The following is a 21,949-nucleotide window of genomic DNA, read 5'->3' as shown; positions in this document are numbered from 1 at the left end:
TAAAAATGCCAAAAAAAAAAGAGAAAATTTAGAAACATTTTTTTCTTCCTTTCTGATTTTCATGAGACAGGGTCACACTATGGCTATCCTTGAACTCTCTATGCAGCCCAGGCTGGTCTTGAACTACAGTGAAGTGCTCCTCTTATCTCGAGCTCCTAAATGCTGGGATTACAGATTTGTGCCTCTACATTTGACTCAGAAATATTTCAAAAACGAGTATTTGTAACTTCTTACTTAGAAATTGAAAACTTAAACAAGAATTTTCATTAATTAATTTGCAACAATCTATTGTTTTAAAATTAGCCAAATAAATAAAAATAGAAGTCAACAATAAAGAACTTCTTGGTAAGCAGCATTCGGAAGACTCATTTATTTTAGCTTAACACAAGTTTGTAATTTGATAGCACTAAATTACAAGACAAATTAAAATCTAATAGTCCCATTACCTTTACTGTGAAATGTTTAAAACTTAAATATGAGAATTTAAGTCTGTTTAATACTTGCTATTGTGCTAGCATTATTTCTATATAGTGATAAAACCAAGAACAAAACAAAATTAAGTGTGAACTAAAAATCAATACATCATTATTAGTTAAGAGTCATTTAGGCCGAGGATTTAGGCCGGTGGTTCTGCCACCTGCCTCACAAGCACAAGGTCCTGAGTTTGATCCCTGGTAAAAAAAAAAAAAAAAAAAAAAAAAAAAAAAAAAAAAAAAAAAAGAGTTAAAAACAAAGAGTTGCCAGGGATTTAGCTTAGTGGTGCTGCTGCCTGCCTCTCAAGCACAAGGTCCCAAGTTTGATTCCCAGTACTAATAAATAAATAAACAAAATTAAAAAGTAATTTAAATAATAGAAATAACAAATAATTTTAATATAAATGATCCTTTACATTCATATGTACAAATTTTAAAATAATGGGACATATATCTAAAACTTAAGTCTTTACATAAGCTCTGAATTAAACTTTATGCATTATACTTCTCCAGGAAAATATTTTAAATACCTGAATCTTTTATTTATCATATCTTAGTTGCATAAGGTATTCCTAGTATTTTCTCCAAATAAAATAATGTTATTTTACTAATCAAATAATACCAAGCTTTTTCCAAAAATTTGAAAAATGAATGGAAAAAGAAAAAAATCATAACAACTAGCTTTATATACATATATACTTTGTGCATGTGAATTTATACATATATGTAAATTTATCACTGCAAAGGCTAAGTTTTGTAAAGAAAATAAAAGGCATAGATGAAAGAAAAGCATTTTGACGCACATTAGGTATAAATAATGTATTTATAAATTTTAAAAATCTTACTACAATGTTAAAACAGTAGTCCTGTAAAAAATTCCATTAGAATGTTTCCATTTAATTTCATACCATTTTAATTTAGTGTTCAGAATAAAAGTGGGTAGAAATGCAGTTAAAGTTGTAATATATAAGAAAGGAAATAGAGCCAGGAATGTATATAATTATTTTTTTTCAGCTTTAATTGAGTTTATTGGTACATTTTAGGGATACAGTACAGTTACATTCATTGTTGGGATCTTGTACCTCGACATGACAAGTCTTGATTTTCATTTTTTCCCCTTACCCCTGCCCTCCCTTCACCCCCTCCTCCCCTCTCCATCTACAAACACTTTATTTCCATCTTTTCATTATCTCACATTTTTATAATTATTTTTATTTACATAAATTTACATAATTCCAAAGCATGTAGTAATTGATACATTATATTTTTTATTCAGGGTTAGATCTAAAGCCTTATCTTTCCCACCTCGCATGTATTTTACATATGATAATGATCATTTTGATAGGCTAAATATATTCATTTAATATTAAAATTATGCTATTAAATTAAGTATTGTTTCTTGACATCATAGAGTTGTTTATTAGTTCAACAAATATTTGTGTGCACATGTGGTATCATTTCTAATGTTTATATATAAGGACAAGTCAGTAAGTAAAATGCTATATTTTCTATTCACTAATATTTTAACATTATGACAGATTTTCCTGTCACAAAAATATGCAAGAATCCATTAAATATAAAATATGTTTCACCTACTTTGTCTTCTCCCAGTAAGGTGAATTTCTTTTTTTATCGTTTAGATCTGTGATCCATTTTTATTTTAATGTAATGTAAGGTAAGAAGTATGGTTTCAATCTTCTGCAAGCAGATACCCATTTTCTCAGCATCACTTGTTAAATATGCTATCTTTCCTGCAAAGTATGTTTTTGGTCCCTTTGTCAAAGATCAAATAGCTGAAAGTATCTGGGAATGTTTCTGTAACCTCTTTTCTGTTTCATTGTTTTTCTTCCAGTACCATGCCATTTTTATCACTATTGCTTTGTAATACCTTAAAGTGGTATTGTAAGAGCTCCCCTGAATTGCATAGGAAGTAACAGCAAGAATCAACAAATGGGATAATATCCAATTATACGTGCTCTAAACATGAACTAAGATTAATATTAACAAGAATGAAAATGGTATGCCAGGAAAGGTGTCGCACATCTGTAATCCCAGCATTTTGGCGGCTGAGGCAGGAAGACTGAGTTTGAGGCCAGCCTTGGGCTAAATCACGGGTTCAAGTCCAGCCTGAACTACAAAACAAGTTCTCATCTCAAAAGAGAGAGAAAGGGAGACAAGGGGGAAGGGGGGTGAAGAGGAGAGAAGGGAAGGAAGAAAGAAAAAGAAAATAAATGATAAGGAAGGAAGGAAAAGAAAAGAAAGAATGGAGAAAGTGAAAAGAGAAGAAAGATTAAATAAAACATAAAGCTTCATTCAGTACATTTACCCACTCCCCAAAATGACTGAAAAATGCATATACTACAAGCATATAAAAATTAAGTAAAAATTTAAAAAATAAGATTGAAAAAAAATTTAGTTATCTAACAAAATACACAGGAAGAGAAAAATGAAATATTTAGATGTTTACAAAAAAAACTGTACACAAAATATTTAGAAATGCTCAACACTGTGATATGTACTTACAATCCTAGCTCTTTAGAAGCTTCTGTGGTAGGAATGAAAGTTTCAGCCCACCCTGGGCAATTTAGCAACCAAGCAAAACAATGTCACAAAATTCTAAAAAATAATAATTAGAGAGATGAAAATCTGTTTCAGCAAGAGACACAATAGTTTCAAACTGATGATCTCACTCTGTTGCTTCCTCAGGAACTAGATTTTTGCTTTCAAATTTTTTACCTTTCACTTTTGGAAACTATGAACTTTCTTAATAAATAGCTTTGCAACTGCTTGCATACTTGAACAGATACTATAAGGATGGCTATTTACATTTTCATTTAGTTATTTTCATTTTTAGTATAATTAAAATTTAAAGAGCTTGAAGGTATTGGTAACTAATACTTAGCTTGTTATGAACTGTTATTGGAGATCATTACTTAATTTCCTTCACCCATGGCCAACATAAAATTTAGTTTATTTACAAATAGTACATGCTAAGTGGAAAGGGAATGTAAAATTTACTTCTAGTGTTTCTTTTTACTGTTCCTTCTTATCATTGCTAATGATAATATTGAATCAGAAATAGTTTATCTTCCATATCTCCATGAAAATATTGATTTCAATATATTTCTTGACTTTTCCAGAGAATAAATGTATACATGCTATAGTTTTCCCACTGTAATAACAACATCATACGCTTAAAGTTCTGATGGTAACTACTGGTAACTTATGTTCATTCATCTAACAAACATTAATAACATTGATTTTTATTATTCACAGATATTGGCTGACCTAGAAAACCATGCATTATTTAAAAATGATCTAGAATGTCAAAAGCTGATTCTGGAAGCAATGAAATATCATCTCTTACCAGAAAGAAGAACTTTAATGCAAAGTCCCAGAACTAAACCCAGAAAATCTACGGTTGGAACTCTCTATGCAGTAGGAGGAATGGATAACAACAAAGGTGTGTGATTCCAGATCTGTATCAATACATTTACGGTGTCATCCATGACCCAATTGTTATGTTTAATCCATTACTACATAAATTAAGGTTAAAAAATTGTGACTTAAGAGTATTTTATTAATCTCACTTCAATCTTATTAAATAAGATTTAAGGGAAAAATTAGAGGATCATTTGTTACTTCTAGTTTGTAGTTACTACTTCATTCATCATTAAATAATTTATTCAATTTTTGATTTGTATACAAGATTTCAAATAGAATGAAAGGGAAATGCAAAAGGCTGATTTTATTTTGTTTTTTTTTGTTTGTTTTGTTTTGTTTTTTTTTGAGACAGGGTCTCACTATGTAGTTGAGACTGGAACTCACTATGTAGCACAGGCTGGTCTCAAACTCACAGTGATCCTCCTGCCTCAGCCTCCCGAGTGGTGGGATTACAGGGGTGCGCCATCAAGCTCAGCTTCAAAAAGTTTATTTTGAAAGCAAAAGCCACATAATCTGTTGGCTATATTGAGAACTGACTTTTAAATTTAAGTAAAGGAAAACAAATATGCTAGGCATATGATTGTTTAGAATATAATCATGAGGGAGCACAAACTTTGAGAACAGAGAGCATCATTTAGCAGTCAAAATTTTAAGTATGAAGTTATAAATGAGTATAACAGTAGAAGTAGTAATTCATCAATTTATTTGTGTTCACCAATTTAATACACCATAATAAAATGGTTTAACAACTGACTACAGACATTTAAGGTGTTTGTCCTTATAGTTATTGGAAAGATCTCCATGAATTAAGTGTCTTCCTCAATCTTAATTATATGTATCTTTATTTTTGATCTAAAAAAATCTAAAAGATAAATAATAAGAATAATAAAATTGTCTAAAAGATAAATAATAAAATTATAAATCCCATAGGTTTGTACTTTATATGTAATATAACTAACAATAATATATCTCAATATATATGCAAAATACAATTGGGAAACATGAAGTGTTGGCAAACATGTAACCTCTTTGCAAAGACGGAGAGTTATACCAGTGACTCCTCTGTTTGTCAGGCCTTTGGCTTCCATGGCAGGCTTTCCTGCTTTTTTAGATACAGGCTATGGTGGGACTTCTAGCCTCCACAATGTCATGAGCCAATTCATGAGCCATAATGCTCCTGTTTCATATCCATATGTCTTATTGGTTCTTCTTCTTTGGAGAATTCAGAATTTTCTCTAAGTACAGAAAAAAATGGAAACTATATTTCAACTTTTTATATACAAATTTTTATAATAATGTTATTCATTAGCCCTCCATATTTCTCTCTTTTCTACTTTCTTTCCTTACAAAAAATATTGTGTGGATGATGATTTTGAGAAATCTGTAATTTCACTTTAAAATGAATTCTTTATTATTTATTTATTTTTTGCTACTGGGGATTGAACTCGGGGACATTGCTCCTGTGAGACAGGCAGTGACACCACGGAGATAAATCCATGGCCCTAAAACGAATTTTGTACTGAGGAATTAATACAGCTTCTTAAACTTTAACATGCTATAAGATCTCCTGAGAAAGCTAACATTACTACAATAAGTTTCAGTTTTGCTTAGTAAAACTGAGTTGTGGTCATTGTCTTTGAGTGCTTGATGGATTAATTGATTCATTCATTCATTAAAGAAAATTCATTTACTATCTACTCTGTGCCACATTCTCCACGCTAGGGACTTGTGGTTTTCATTCAATTTGAGTACAACTACCAAATAAAACCAAGGCAGACCGCAAATACACAAAATAAAACCATGATCAGTTAAATTATATGTAATGTCTCTTTAAGAACTAGGAGAATTGTGTAAAAATTGTTTTTCACTGCTTCCATCCTTCTCTCTTCCCTCCCACACCTAACTTCTTCAAATTAGAAAGCATTTCGGACATGTTTAAAGTAAAAGGAAAATGACTTGAAATTTTCTTTCTAAACTAATGAAACAGCAAATGAAAATCTAACCATGAAATAATCTAGCTAAGAAAATAGAGTTGTTCATCTGTAACCTAATTGGCCTTATGAGATTATGAAATGCTACATAGCATCCACCACATGACAGTTATCCTATTATTAGAATAAAAAAATAAATATTATTGAAATGTGATTTGTTAATTTTATTTTTTAATCTGATTTTCAAGGAATGTTAGTGAAGATAATTATCTAAGTCTCAGATTTAATTAAATATGGTTTTTACATTTACCTACTTTCAAGGTCAGTCAAGTGACATTTACAAAAGCAAGAACACCACATTCTACACACAAAATGTCCATAGGAGATCGATTACATTTGTAAATTTTCACATGATAGTATTATACTGTGAAAAATAAAATAAAAATATTGATAAACATTAAATAATACATTAATATTATCAAAATGCTACTATGCCATTGCAGAAATTTGATTTTTTTCTTGTTTAAAATATTATTTAATTTAACTGATTTTTCCAGAATATTTAAAACTATGAAATTGTTTTTTCTGAAATATTTTACACTTGTCTTATTGCAAGAATATTAAAGCAGGAATTTGTTTTATACCATTTATATCCATCTAAATATATTTAACATTATTATTTCAGTAATATCAGTGATATGTTAAGTGGTGAGCTTTCGTGATTTTGATGTTGTTCCGATAGCATAAAGTAATATTAGAATATAGTCTTTTGTGGAAAATATTTACCATAATGTGAATTTCTTTAATTTTACACAGCAATCTTTAGAAGTTGAACTTCATTAGGAATCTTGAATCTTTTTTTCCTTTCAGAATTTCTAATAGTAACTTAGTTATTGTTGCCTTTATTTAGTAAATTAAAGATTTATAAATATGTGGGAATGCAGGAGAACTTGAAAAGATACTTATTTTGTAAATAAGAAATGAAGCAGAAGGTGAGGTTATTTGAGAAAATCTTTAAAAACTTTACCATAGAAATATAGAAGTTAGGGGCCAGGGATTTAGCTCAGCGGTTTGGTGGCCTTCCTTGCAAGCCAAGGACCCAAGTTCAATCCCTGGTACAAAAAAAAAAAAAGTAAAAAGAAGTTGTTCATTAGATATAGGGTAAAATTTAGATAAAATCTAATGCTTAATATCAAACTTCAGAGAAGCTAATAAAGCAGAAACTTCTAAAAGCTAAAGTTCTGAGGGATTTAAAGATCAGTTAGAACATTTTCAAGGTAATTGAATCATGTTTTTACTGCTTTCAAGAGTGCTTTGTACAACTTAATGTTATCTGTAAAGTTATTAAGATTTTTATCTTTAAATTGTATTTTCTTATCTTGAAAAGTAATGAGGCAAAGGCAACAATCATGAGAAAATAAAACTTAAAAGGCAAAAGAAAACAAAATTAAGAATCACACAGCAAAAATTTAGAATTCACCATACTTGATTACTTTTAAAAATCTGTTTAATACTCAGTGTGACCTTTTGGAATTGCTTATATATTTATAGTATTCCTTGTAAAGGAGTAGGTAATCATTTCTTCGGATCTCTCTTCAGCGTCCTAATTACAGATGCTATCTCATGAGGTTGATAAAACATAGATAATAACCCTGGCCAATGTTCTGCAGATATTATGAAAATTCAGAACACTGTCCTGTCCTAGCTTCTTTCAGTTTCTAAGTGCTGTTTTACTGTCACCTCTGAAAAATTAGTTCCCTACCAAGTTCTATGTACGAGTTATGTTTGAGAACTATTCATTATCCCATGTTAGTACGTTAGCTTCCATTTTCTAACTGGTCTTATGTATTTTAGAATGATGAAGTGCTAGAGAAGACAGTCAGTGATTCCCTGACACTCTCCTCACTGTCTTGCTGCCCTGAACTGCAGTTTATGTTTCGCAAGCCTCACGAGGCTGCCCAGAGGCCACAGCCAGCAGGAACTGCAAAACTTCTCAGCCCAGTACTGCTTAGGAATCAGCCATTACCCAAGGGGGAAAGAGCAGGGTTGAGCTCATTTCCATTGACATCCCTTCATTCAGAGACTTTGACCTCTTAAATATTCGCTGTCATTTGTAGTTTCAAATTTCTGGAAAGAGGTAATATATTTTTGTATTTAAAATGAAGCTTCGTAGTTACTCATATGGGGATAGTTTGTCTAATACAAGACAATCTACCATAGTTAAAAACAGACGATGCTGTGCATTTTTAACTCTAATGTTCTATATCTAAATCTTCTGGAAATTTTTCAGATTTGTATGATTAGTTTTGAAGTTTTCACCTGCTTATTTTTATAACATGCATTGCTTCTTAATAATAATCATCATTCTATAGCTATAGGTTCCAAGATACCCTCTGATAGCGAATCCATGAATGCTCAAATCTCTTGTATAATAAGGCATAGTGTTGGCATATATTCTGCAAACATCTCTTGCTTCATTTAAATAATCTCCAGATTACTTACATACATAACACAATGTAAATGCTATGGGACTAGTTATACATATTGCTTATAGTTATAGTTATTGCTTGATGTGCAATGACAAGTACAATAAGCCCGTATGTTTTCAGTACAGATGTGATTTTTCCCCTGACATTTTCTATCTATATTTAGTTGAGTCCAAGAATGTGGAACCCACAAGACAAGGAGTGCTGAATATATTTCACTTTTTTATTTTATATTCTACAGCGAACACTTCCAATATTTAAAAGCTCGGGGGTATAAATATATTGTTTTTTTTCTAATAAGTCTTTTTCATTTTATTTCTCGTTTTCCTGTATTGAGCAATAGTATCATGAAGCCATAGTTATTTCCTTCATTTTCTAGGACTTTGGGGGGTGTCTATATTAAAAATACTTTCCTCTAAGGAGGGTCAATCTGTTTCAGCCAAGAGCCTGCCTTCAGACCGGGTTTATTTCTTCAGTGATCCAAACTTAAGAGTCTTTGGATTTTTCTCCGCACACCTTGTGCTAGGCCCAAGGCTCTAGGCCAGAAACATATCTGCCCTCAGGAAGTAATGACTTCCGCATTTGTTCAGTTCCTTCCCCGTCTCCCTCATTTCACTTTCAGTTATTTGGCTGTTCCCCTAAAGATTTCTCTTATTTTCACTTAGTAGTGTTATTATGGTGGCTATAGATAGTAATCGTGTGTTGCATACATAGAAAGCCAGAGAAAACAGTTTTAACTATTTTTGTCACAAGCTTTTGTGATAAATGTTGAAGTAATAATTACATTTAACCTGATTATGAGATCAATAAGTGTATCAGCACACCACTGGTAACCAGGCATGGTGGCTCACACCTGTAACCCCACTTATTGGAGGCTGAAGCAAGACAATCACTGTGAGTTCTCAGTTGGTCAGGGTCAAATCGTGAATTCAAGGTCATACTGAGCGAAAAAATGTCACACACACCAAAAAAAAAAAAAAAAATCAGTAGTTATCTATCTATATTTGCTTTCTGTTACTGCCAAAAGCAAAACAAAGCAAAACAAAACAAAACACCTTAGATAAATAATTTATTAAGAAGATAGGTTTGTTTTAGCTCAGGATTTCCTGAGATTGCTTAGACCTGGTAGAGGCACATGCATCATGGAAGGACTGTTTGGTAGAGGAGGCTTGTTTAGATTAGGGTGAGCAGCAAGCAGCGAGAAGGTTGTGCTATGGCTCAATATCCACACATGTACATTGCTGGAATGTTCATATACGTACATTGTCTATCTTTTTCTACTGTCCTTTTCCCAGCTTGTCTAATTTATAATCCGTTGACTTTGAATCATCAGTTATTGCACCAAATCCAGTCATTCCTTTTTTGTCTCTTAACAGCAATATACTTACTTATTTTCCCGGACACCTTCAATATTTCTGTTTTAGCTATTATAAAATATGTCTTCAGTGAATGAGGATGTACAGGTATATCTGTATCCATTACACATTTATGTTTAAAAGACACATATGCTGGTATTATAGGACACAAGCCTTACAAAACACTATCTGTGAGAAACATCATGGAAAATATTGCTTTAAAATTGCACTTATATACTGCTAACTAAATACAAATGTGGTATTTTTATTATATTTAATCATTATTAAGTCTATTTGCTTTTTCATGGTTCATTTCTACTAATGATACCTCATATATTCCACAACCACCTGTACATTTTTGAGATACATATATATATATATATATATATCAGAATTGTAAGCTATTTTTTATTTAATTTCAAAGCTTTCAAACCAATTTTATGCAAGCTATGTTCCACACTGCAGTTAACTAGTTAACTCCAGGTCTTAATTCTTGATAATACTTTGAGAAACAGGCAGCATTGAGGTGGTTTAGAAATATAAATGTACACTTATAGATAATGATGCATAAATATAAAGAGAAAACCAACAGCTGATTTAGTAGGCAGAGCAAAATTCATGAATAAATATTCAATTGTAAGTACATCTAATTTATTTTATTTCATTAAATTCATCTTTGTCATACGTTACTCAGGAAATCCAACCATGAGAGAGAGAGAGGGAAAGAACTATTCAGTGATAGTAAGGATGACAAGCTATGTTTCTCTGAAGCAAATAAAAACTGGGAAATGAAAATATTGATGCCTTAAAAAGACTTAGTATCTGCATAATATGAAGACAATAGTTGTATATTTCTTTACTTTTCATTTTATATAAAAGACTATATAAACTAAACTAAACATTTTCTTTTGTATCATCAAGAACAAAATGCAAAGCCAAAAGTACATTTCCATATTATGTCTTAACTTTTAAAAATATAGATTTTTATGCTTGTTTATATTTACCTATGTCTATGTAAATCCACATTTACAGGAAATATAAAAAATAAAAAAATCTGAACTATTTCATGACTTTTGGCTTAATTCTGACTTTAGGGCCTAATTCATCATCACCGATCTCATGTTCTCTGGGAGTCTGTTATTTTACACACTTTAGCAAAATTGAAAGAGTAATGTGAGTCTTGCAAGCAATAGCAAGTTGATTTCTTATATTAAAAAAATAGGAATAAGAATATTATCTATCTCTTTGAGTTATATAAAATATAATTTCAAGGACACAAAACAACAGAATGCTGACTCAGAATAATATATTGAAATAATGACATGTTTTTTATCATTGGGAATTTTGTTCACACATCTCTGTTCTTGGAGATAAGCCTTCTGTGGCTTTACACAATAAAATCTAAGAAATAATGTCTGAATACAAAGCTTTTGACCTCTCAACAAAGTTCTAATTGAAAGGAAATATATAAACAAGATGAGTTCAATTATACGACAAAGTTACACTTTTATACAACCGACACATAGATATGTCTTAAAATTCACCATATTTATTAGTCATTACATTGTAAATTTTATATGCCTCAACATTTCTGCAAATATTTAATTTTTATCAGAAAACATCTATTTTTTCTGTAAAATAAAGACAACTGAACTGTGTTTATTTTAGAGAAATTGCATAGATAATTTTCACATTATACTGTTCTTAATATTAACCGAGCTATTGTCATAACGTTCTATTTTGCGGTATGTTGTATGTTATTTACTTTTTTTGTTTGACAACTTTTTTTTACAAGGATCTCTATTATGATTATTGCCAATCTGAAATATGGATAACAGTATATAATGACTTTATATTGTGGTATGTTGATAAATTGTTCTCATTCCATGTTATAATTATATTCCAATTATAATTCACATATTAAATAAAATAAGTGGATTTTTGATAATTCTGCTGATAGTGTTCACTCTCAAACCAGGAAAAAATGTACTTAAATAATTAGAAATCATTAATTATTAAAGTATGTTTATAATTGTATCCCTTTACCCTTGGTCAGCTATTTCCTGGGTTCCCAGATTAGAAAGTGACTTTTCAGATCACCCATCCATCTGTACATATAAGTGGAGTGTTTATGAATTCTTTTCTTCCATTACGTTTATGGGTACATTTTCGGTAAACATTATGACCACAGCCAACACTGGGACTTTGTACCTGCGCGTGGTATGTCTCGGTTCGTCTTTGTTTCCCCTTCCCCTTCCCCTTCTCTCCTTTGTCACCCTCCACCCCTCCCTGGTCTTTAATTTCTAATATATGTTCTTATTGCTAGTGAGTAAAGCAATAGAAGTCCCTGATCTGTTATATCTCAAATGTTAGTCAGGAGTCTATAAGCAGAAAGCAAGTAAGTTTAAAGTAATTCATGTGATGATGAATTATGGAAAAATATTAAATAAGAAAGCCAATGGGGAGTGCATGATGAATGAACAAAATTGCTAGTTGAGGTATTTTGGTCATTAGATGGCAAGCCACTAATAAAGTAAATGTGATGTATATCACTATGCAGAAATTCCTCCATTTAAAAATGAAGTTATTTATTGGACCATTCATTATTTGTTGTCTTTTTAAGTTTTCTCCTATATTTATAGTCTGTAAGTATTTTAGAGTTTCACAACCTATGGCCTACAGGCCACATGTCGCCAACCATTTATCTTTTTGCATAGTCTATACAGTTATAGAATTTTTATACTAAAATTTAAACAAAGAATGAAACTCATCATGAAACTTGCATTCTTTTAAAATTCACAGTTCAAAGTGCATGCAGTTTTATTCAGCTTTGCTCCCTTCTTTACCTATTTTCTGTGGCTCCTTTACTGTCAGGGCCTGTGTTGCAAGGGTGAAACTCACAAAGTGACTCACAAAGCCTTCAATTTTAAATGTCTGGTCTGTAACTAAAAGTGTTTTAGAACTCCTGTCATGGAAGATCATAATTGTCTACTCCATAGTTATAGGAAACTCATGACTCTAAATGTCATATTCATGTAACCCAAATCTAATGTATCCACCACTGGGGTGGGCAGCTTCTGAGGATATTTTCATGTCATAGCACAAGCAACCTTATATTCTACCTGCTTAGCCACCTAAAATCACAGTTTCAGGCATTGAAAGCAAACTCAGATGTCATGTCCCTTCCATGAGAATCCTAGTACTGTTGCTCCAAAGACCGAATGAGGCTAAATCTCCAGAAGCAATACCACATCAACCAAGATGAAAGTCTGTGCTTCCTTTCTGGTTACATGTGCCATATCATTTTCTCTTTTTTTTTTTCTGCACTTGCATGTCTGTTTGCTAATTTCCCTTTTCAGTTATTGTGCTTTTGGAAACCACATCAACCAAGATGAAAGTCTGTGCTTCCTTTCTGGTTACATGTGCCATATCATTTTCTTTTTTTTTTTTCTGCACTTGCATGTCTGTTTGCTAATTTCCCTTTTCAGTTATTGTGCTTTTGGTGTGTGTGTAAAAACAAACAAAACACTTGTACATGAACTTAATCTGCATTGTTACATCTGTGTTAGTAACTCATGAGTTGAAGTGCTTTTAACTAAATTTGTATTTAATTACAGTGAATATATTGAGATAGTGAAGATATGAACACAGTTGCTGGGTACCTGGTATTATTTAGCTAAACAGTATTAACTCAAACTTATTCACATCAGAACCAAGAAAGTAAAGACTGTCATATCTGAGAGACAGTAACACTTGCCGCTATGAAGACAAATGGCACTGGAGGGTCTGGGTAGAGGCTGATATCATCACAAGTCTTTAGTTACAGACTGACACCTATAAAGAAGTAATTGTCCCTTGATTTGGCTGACTGGAAATCGAGACTGAGTGGGACTGCTGCCTTTACATGAAGCAGCCACAGTGCTCTTTCAAGGCTTAGGGTTACTGCAGACTAGCAGAGAGCCGTTGTAACTTGGATTAAAGCATTGATAACAGACAATTTAGATTCCAAGAAAGAATAAATCCAGTTAAAAGCTGAGAATTATTCAAACTGATATTCTTTTGAGTATACAGGGGAGAACATAATAAGACAATTGCATAATCATATTTTTCTGTTTATCATTTTAGGCACAGTAGCTGTGAACACTGAAGAGAGTCTAGTGAAAGAAATGCTAAGTACACAGTCATGTCAAGCTTACAAGAAAGGTGACTGAACCCTTCTGTAGTCGCTAGTTTAGCATACATTTGAAGGAGAACTGTACGCACCCTTTATTTTTATAGTTTTTCATCACCTCTTTATTGATAACTTTGCTGTAACCAGAGATCAATTATTTAGTTTGATTAACAGCCCAGTGTATGATAAGACAGATCTAAATACTTCATGTGAACTCAAAGCAAATATTTCTGTCACTAATATGAATAAAAAATAAAGATCTGAAAGATCTTAAGTACAAAAACTTTTAAGGATACTTTAATATTGCAGCACTATATAGCATTATATTTTCATATGTAGAGTACAATTTTGGTTTGTCATATATTTTAACTTAATAAATGACTTAATTTTATGGATATATTCTGGACACTTTTCTGTTATTTACTGGAGGTAGCTACATCTCTTTAATCTGAATTTGTCTCTCTTTTCAACATTGCCATTATTGGTGAAAGACAAGACTGCAAAGTGAATATCTAGGTAAAATTAACCATGTTGATTCCGTTTTTGCTTCTTTTCCTTGAACTGGAGAAGCCACACTTTTAATAACTTTAAAGCACAGGAGTTTCATTCTCAAATTGAAAACTGGATACTTTGGGAAACATTAGCTCAATAGTAATCATCATATGCCTTGAAATTAGGTAAAGTTCTGTGTCAAAGATACCTACCAATTTGCGATTAGGCAGTAACTTTAAGGTTCTATATGAAATTTTTCTTAAGAAAAGTACTGCAATAGAAGAAATCTTAGTGTTTTTTTTTTCTTTGCCCTTTTCAATATTGCTCTACTTGATGCCTGGCTCAGTAAACCCATTCAGTCACTTTGGTTCCACTTCAGTACTTTTTCTTTGAACTCCAAGTATATCACGGAGCTTACCAGTTCAAGGTCAACAGTTTGTACAAAGCTGCAGAAACAATTCAAACCCTTGAATAACTTCTTGACAGCCAAAGCCCAGTTTGCTTTTGACATTCAAAGAACTCCTGGATTGGATATCTACATATAGTTATGGCTAAGGGAAATATAGAAGAGGTGAATCACACTTTCCCAAGAATCTCAGGGGAAGAACAAAGGTTATACTACTAGTTTATTTAACAATGTTCAGAGTTAGGAAAGAAGCTCCTCTATTAAATTAAATTACTTGTATCCTCTCCAATGAATATATAGGAAAGGCATCTTAAAACCATTTTCTCAACTCAAGAGAAATAGGTGAATGCACAGTAAATCATTTACCATACCAAATGTATTTCTGTAGACTCATGGGAGAATAAACCTGAATGTGTTTTATAAGTTTCATGAATACCCCATCTTATTCCTCCAGAGTGTGGCTATTCGCTGGAATAAAAAGCATAACTAGTGACTCCATATAGCTGAGATAAATTAATTTTATAACAGAGGCTCTCAGAGTATAAAAAGTAAAAGATGTAAAGACAAATAGAAGTAATGTTGTATTAATGCAAGACTTCATTTAGAAATAAATAAATGCTAATAGATCCCAAAAATGCTATAATTAGTATACTTTTTGAGAATGCTTGCTCATTTATACAAAAGGAAAATAATATGGTTTTCAAAAGTTTGTAGTTTGGGTGGAGATTAAAGCAACCTCATATTGTTGTATCACAAATCTGGAGAAATGTGTATTTTTTCATGCAATAAGGAATACTAGAACCTAGTAGTCATAGATTTCCATTTTTGTTTGTTTGTTTCCATTCCCCAGTATCCACATTTTCAACAAGGGCTACAATATTTGTAGTCAATCTTATATAGATGATTATTTATGTCAAGAGGTTTAGGGCCAGGGATTTAGCTCAGACAAACAGTTTTCCAGGATTTGGAAAGCCACTAATGAGATCTGAGGCCTTATAAAGGTCAATTAACATTTGAGTCTTAGTCTCTTTTCCCTGCCATCTACGAAATGAGACTGTGGGTCCAGCTGATAGTGAAGATCATTGCCAGTTCTATTGCTCATTTAATGTCACCCCTCTATTTAGTTCATTCTCATCAGTTTGTGTTGTTAGTTATACAAATATTACAACTGGATTTACTTTATCAAAATTAAATATGGGCATGCAAAATAAGTGACACAATATACTTCATTAAATATTTTAATAAGATGAACTCTGAGCTCTTAGTTGAAATAATATATTTTAAAAATCTATCATGCAGGCCAGGGATTTAGCTCAGCGGTTCGGTGGCCTGCCTTGCAAGCTCTAGGACCCGTGTTCAATCCCTGGTACCCTCCCCCAAAAAAGAGAGGTTTAGATGATAAATATCTCCCAGCAAACCTCATGTACTCATGGGCAGGCTCTTGAAAGAGGATGGGACTATAGGGTAGTAGAGCTGGCTTGCATTTGGAAGGGCAGCCTGGTGTATGGATGGCTATAACTCCCTCCAGGGTGCCTGCATTTCATTTGCTTCCTGATCACCATGGTATAAGCAGATTTTCCTTTGCGCTACCATGTCATTTTCTGCCTTGAAACCGGCCAACTGTGGACTGAAGCCATGAACCAAAATAATCTCCTCCTTTAAACTGAAGGTGTTGTGTCCCAGTAATGAGGAAAGTGACAAAAACATAGACATTTCCATAATAACAAAAAGAGAAAGGTATTGGCTTCTTTGTGGCAAATGATCTTAGCCATGAAAACAATACACAAATTAAAAATACCACATGAGATTTTTATTCAGTGACATTTGTTAAGTTGAATTACAAAATGTGCTCACAATAATGTTTAATGTGTGTGCTCATTTATCATAAAGTTATTTTAAATATGATCTGCTTATTACAAAAAGGTATGCAAATAGCAAACATAGATTTATAAAGTTTAAATTTTGCTCACTTTTTAAAAATAGCTTTCTCCTAGATGTCACAGAAAGCAACCCAGAAGTTGCTTCTTTTTTTTTTCTCTCTTTTTAAGGAGAAGAGGTATATTTTGAATCATGTGTTTCGACAGTACTTATTTATCTTCAAGGCAGCACGACCTGATGGAAAGGTCTGGTAGAGCAAAGCTGCTCCCATCATGGTGGCCAGGATGCAGAGAGAAGAGAGGCAATACTTCCTGTTAGGTCATCTATCTAGGGACCCACCTCTTCAGATCAGGCCCCGCCTCTTAAAAGCAAGCCATCTGTCGCACGCCAAAGTCCACTTATCTTCCAGAGGTCTCACCTATCAGTTCATGAGCCCTTTGGGGGATATTTGTGACATAAATGACAAATCTCTAATTTGAAACTCCGTGTTAAAAACACAATCCAGTACACAAAAACCAGATTTCCTAAATTATTTACTTGAAGTTTAGCACCTTTGTTTCTGAAGTCAGATCTGTTTGCTAGGCACACTGAGGGGTACTTAAATTCCAGCTACTTGGGAGGCTGCAATGGCAAGTTTGTAGCTAGCATGGGTGGGCAACTAAAGAAGACTGTCTCAAAGCATAAAATGGGTTGGGGTTATAGCTCCCATGGATTTGATTTCCAGTGGGAAAGGGGAAGGGAAGGGAAGAGCAAGGAAGGACAGGGCAGGGCAGGGCAGGCAATGGAGGGGAGGGGAGAGATAAGAGAAGGAGAGACCTGCTATGGATTGTGAAATCCGGTTCCTTGAAGAGCTCCTGAGAGGAAGCTGAGGTCATGCCTGCTACAAATGGGAGGTGGTTTGCACAGAAAAAGGAATATACCTTTGGTAATTTCTGTGATTGCTGTTTATTGGCTTCCTTCTTTCATTCGTTTGTTCAATATTTGTCAAGTTTGTACTTTTGTCTAGGCACTGCTGTAGGTTTTGAAAAATTTTCTTTCAAATGCAGAAGAATCAGTTACACACTGCAGGTATGTGCAAACTTTTGGCTTGCGTGGGCCACATTGAGTGAAGAGGAACTATCTGAGCTACAAAGTATGACATATATGTAACAGTCTACGTATACGAGTAGCAAAACTTCCTTTACTTTTTAAATATATTTTTATTAATTTTATTGGTACATTTAATGTATACAGTATAATAACATTCATCATTGGAAATTTGTGCCTTTTCATATCAATCTTGGTTCTTATTTTTTCCCCATTCCCCTGGCCTCCCTTCAACCCCTCTCTCACTCCCATTCTGCAAAGGCTTTGGCTCCATGATTTTTCATTTTATCATATTGATTCCATTCTTTTCTTATCTTTCCACTGCCCCTCTCATTTCTCCTTCCTCTTTGCCCCTTTTCTTCCTATTTCATATTATCTATTATAACTTTAACTCCTTATTTACACTTTCTGGTTCTCACATTAGAGAAACTATTTGGTATATACACATGTGTGTACTACTTATATCACTTAAGAGTATCTTCTCAATGTGCATCCATTTAGCTACGAATATCTGTAATTTCTTATTTTTTATGGCTGAGTCATATTCCATTTTATTTTTTAAAAGACATTTTCTTTATCCATTCTCCAGCTGATGGGCACTTGGGCTGCTTCCAAGTTTTAGCTATTACAAATGGTGCTGCTATGAACATTGGTATACACATATCACTATGGTATGTTCTTTTAATTCTTTAGGGAAGATACCCAATGGGGCATAGCTGGATGAAATGGGACTGCCAGTCCTAGTTCTTTTTGGAATCTCTGTACTGATTTTAATAGTGGTTACATCAATCTACACTCCCACCAGCAGTGGAACAGTGTTCCTCTTTCCCTGTAGGCTCACAAGCATTTGTTATCAGCTGATTTCATGAAAGCAGACATTCTTTCTGGGGGGAGGTGGAATCTCAGTGTTATTTTCATTTGCATTTCTTGAATGACCAGTTATGTTGAACATTTTTCATGTGTTTATTTGCTATTTATACTTCTTTGTCTGAGAAATGCCTTTTCATTTCAGATGTCCGTTTTTGAATTGGGTCTTTAAATATGGGGCTGATTTATTTAAGTTCTTTATATATTCTAGATAGTAGACCTTTGCTGGTGAAAATTTATTCCCACATTATAGGTTGTCTCTTCACATTGTTGGTTGTTTCTCTTGCTGTGAAGAAGCTTTTTAATAAGAAGACATCCCACTTGCTGATTGTGCTAGCTCAGAGGCGACTGGGGTTTTGTTCATAAAATCTTTTCCTACGCCAATGTTTTCAAGAGTTTTACCTAACCTCTCTGCCAGATGATTCAGTGTTTCTGTTTTAATATTTAGATCTTTTATCAGTTCAGTTTTAGTTTAGTTCACAGTGAGAGACATAGGTCTAGTTTTAATGTTTGACAAGTTGACCCCAGTTTTTCCTGCACCATTTATTAAAGAGGCTATCTTTCTTCCAGTTAGCGGTTTGACTCCTTTGTCAAAGATGAGGTGGCTGAGTGTATCTGGAGTTGTTTCTGCAACTTCTATTCTGTTCCACTGGTCCTTAGGTCTGTTTCTTATTAATTGCATGATGTTTTTATCACAGTAGTTTTGTAGTATAGTTTCAAGTTGGGGATTGTGATACCCCCTGACTTCTCTTTATTGCCTAAAATTGCTTTGGTATTCAAGGTCTATTTTTCTTCCAAATGAATATTTGGGTTGTGTCCTCAAGGTCTGTGAAGTATGTTGCTTGGACTTCAATTCGGTTACATTGAATTTATATAGCAGTTTTGGAAGTATGGACATTTTCATTATGTTGACTCTTACCCAGGAACAAGGGATGTCTTTCCATTTTCTGATATTCTCATCAATCTTTTTTTACAGAGTTCTGTAGTTCGGAGTAGATGTCTTTGATTTATTTCATTAGGTTGATTCCTAAGTATTTCAATTTTTTGGATGCAATTGTGAAAGGAACTGTTTGCCCCATTTCTCTATCAGTGAGTCTGTTTTACACTAACAAAAAAAGCTTTTTATTTTTATTATTTTATATTAACCTTGTATCCAGCTACTTTACTGAATTTGGGTATTCAGTCTGGAAGAATTGTTGTGGAGTTCTTGGGCTCTTCTATATAGAGTATTATATTATCTGCAAATAATGACAATTTGACTTCTTCATTTCCTATCTTTATTCCTTTTATTTCTTTTTCTTGTCTAATTGCTATCGCTAATGTTTTCAGAACTATATTGAACAGGAGTGGTGATAGTGGACATCCTTGTCTTGTTGCTGATTTTAGCATAAAGAATTTCACTTTTGACCATTTAGCATGGATATTGGCTGTTGGTTTTTCATGGATAGCTATTATCAAGTTGAGATAAAGATCATCTCTTCCAATTTTTTGTAGGTTTTCTTTTTTTCATGAATGGGTGTGGAATTCTGTCAAATGCTTTCTGGGCATCTATTGAGTTGATCATTTGACTTTTATCTTTGGCTCTATTAATATAAATACATTTCTTGATTTGCATACATTGAACTATCCCTGAATACCTTGGATGAATCCCACTTGGTCAGAGTGTATGATCTATTTTTATAATCTTCTACATTCTATTTGGCAGAATCTTATTAAGGATTTTTGCATGTATGTTCATTAGTGAGACTGGCTTATAGTTTTCTTTTTTGCTTGGGTCTTTCTGCTTTGGGGATCAAGGTAATGCTTGCTTCCAGGAATGAATTTGGGACTATTACTTTCCTTTCAAATTCATTGAAGACTTTAAACAATAGAGGCAGTAGTACCTTTCTAAATGTCTTGTAGAATTCAGCAGTAAAGCCAACAGGGCCTGGGCTTTTCTTAGTTGGTAAGTTTGTAATTATGTTTTCAATTTCATTGATTGATATTGGGTTGTTTAGAACCTTGGGTCATCTTTGTTCAACTTTGGTAATTTATATGAATCTATTAATCTCTCCATTTCTTCTGTATTTTCCATCTTAGTGGTGCATAAGTTCTTGAAGTAGCTATTGGTGATCCTCTGGATTTATGCTGTGTCTGTTGTAATTTCACTCTTCATTCCTATTTCCATGGATTTGGGCCTTTTCTTTCCTTTTTTTTTTCTTTTTTGATAAGGTTGGCTAAGGATTTGTCAATTTTGTTTGTTCTTTCAAAGAACCTACTCTTAGCTTCGTTGATTATTTGTATTGTTTTAGTCTTCCTTGCATTAATTTCTGCTCTGATCTTTATAATTTCCTCCCTTGTATGAGTTTTGGGTTTGTCCTGTTCTTCTTTTTCTATAAGCTTCAGGTTCAGCATCAGGTTGTTTAATTATGCTTACTCTGTTTTCCTAATATGCGTATTTAGTGCTGTGTATTTCCCTCATAAGGCTGTTTTTATTTTTCCCATAGATTCCATTAGGTAGTACTGTCATTTTTATTTAATTGTATGAACTCTCTGATTTCTTCTTTAATATCCTCTGTCACCCATTGGTTATTCAGTAGTGTGTTGTTTAATTTCTATGTGTTTGTGAAGTACAATTTATTTTACTACTGATCTCCAGTTTCACCACACTAAGGTCTGATAATATACAGGTGATAATATTTAGTGCTATGTATTTGCCTCATAAGGCTGTTTTTATTTTTCCCTAGATTACATTATGTAGTATTGTCATTTTTATTTAATTGTATGAACTCTCTGATTTCTTCTTTAATATTCTCTGTCACCCATTGGTTATTCAGTAGTGTGTTGTTTAATTTCTATGTGTTTGTGAAATACAATTTATTTTACTACTGATCTCCAGTTTCACCACACTAAGGTCTGATAATATACAGGTGATCACTTCAGTTTCTTTTCATTTACTTAGACATGTTCTATGAGCATGTTCTCTAGTCTAATTTGGAGAATGACCCATTTGCAGCTGAGAAGAATGTGTATTCTGATTTTCTGGGGTGGAACATTCTTTAAACATCTGTTAGGTTCATTTGCTCAAGAGTTTGATTGAGTTCTATTATTTTGTTTATTTTAATTTCTATTTGATTAATCATTTGTGACTGTGGGGTATTGAGGTCCCCCATTACTTTTGTGTTAGTGCTCATTTGACTTTTAATTTCTATTAGTGTTTGTTTATAGTTGGACACACAAGAGTTTGTGAGTTCTATTATTTTGTTTATTTTAATTTCTATTTGATTAATCATTTGTGACTGTGGGGTATTGAGGTCCCCCATTACTTTTGTGTTAGTGCTCATTTGACTTTTAATTTCCATTAGTGTTTGTTTATATAGT

General features: G+C 32.9%; 1 protein-coding gene across 2 annotated transcripts in view; it reads left to right on the top strand.

Annotated features, from left to right (window-relative positions):
* Klhl1 (kelch like family member 1) overlaps positions 1-21,949 on the top strand; it is a 369,118-nt gene that overhangs the window by 263,580 nt on the left and 83,589 nt on the right. For both annotated transcript variants that reach the window (XM_033760918.1, XM_010610816.2), the window contains exon 6: positions 3,750-3,936. In XM_033760918.1, the coding sequence (XP_033616809.1) occupies positions 3,750-3,936 (187 nt within the window). The remainder of the gene's footprint in view (positions 1-3,749; positions 3,937-21,949) is intronic.

Source organism: Fukomys damarensis, unplaced genomic scaffold (assembly GCF_012274545.1).
Source record: "Fukomys damarensis isolate Sample0158 unplaced genomic scaffold, DMR_v1.0_HiC HiC_scaffold_6, whole genome shotgun sequence".
Lineage (NCBI taxonomy): Eukaryota > Metazoa > Chordata > Mammalia > Rodentia > Bathyergidae > Fukomys > Fukomys damarensis.
Note: the sequence above shows the minus strand (reverse complement) of the source record. Positions and strands in the feature narration are given on the sequence as shown.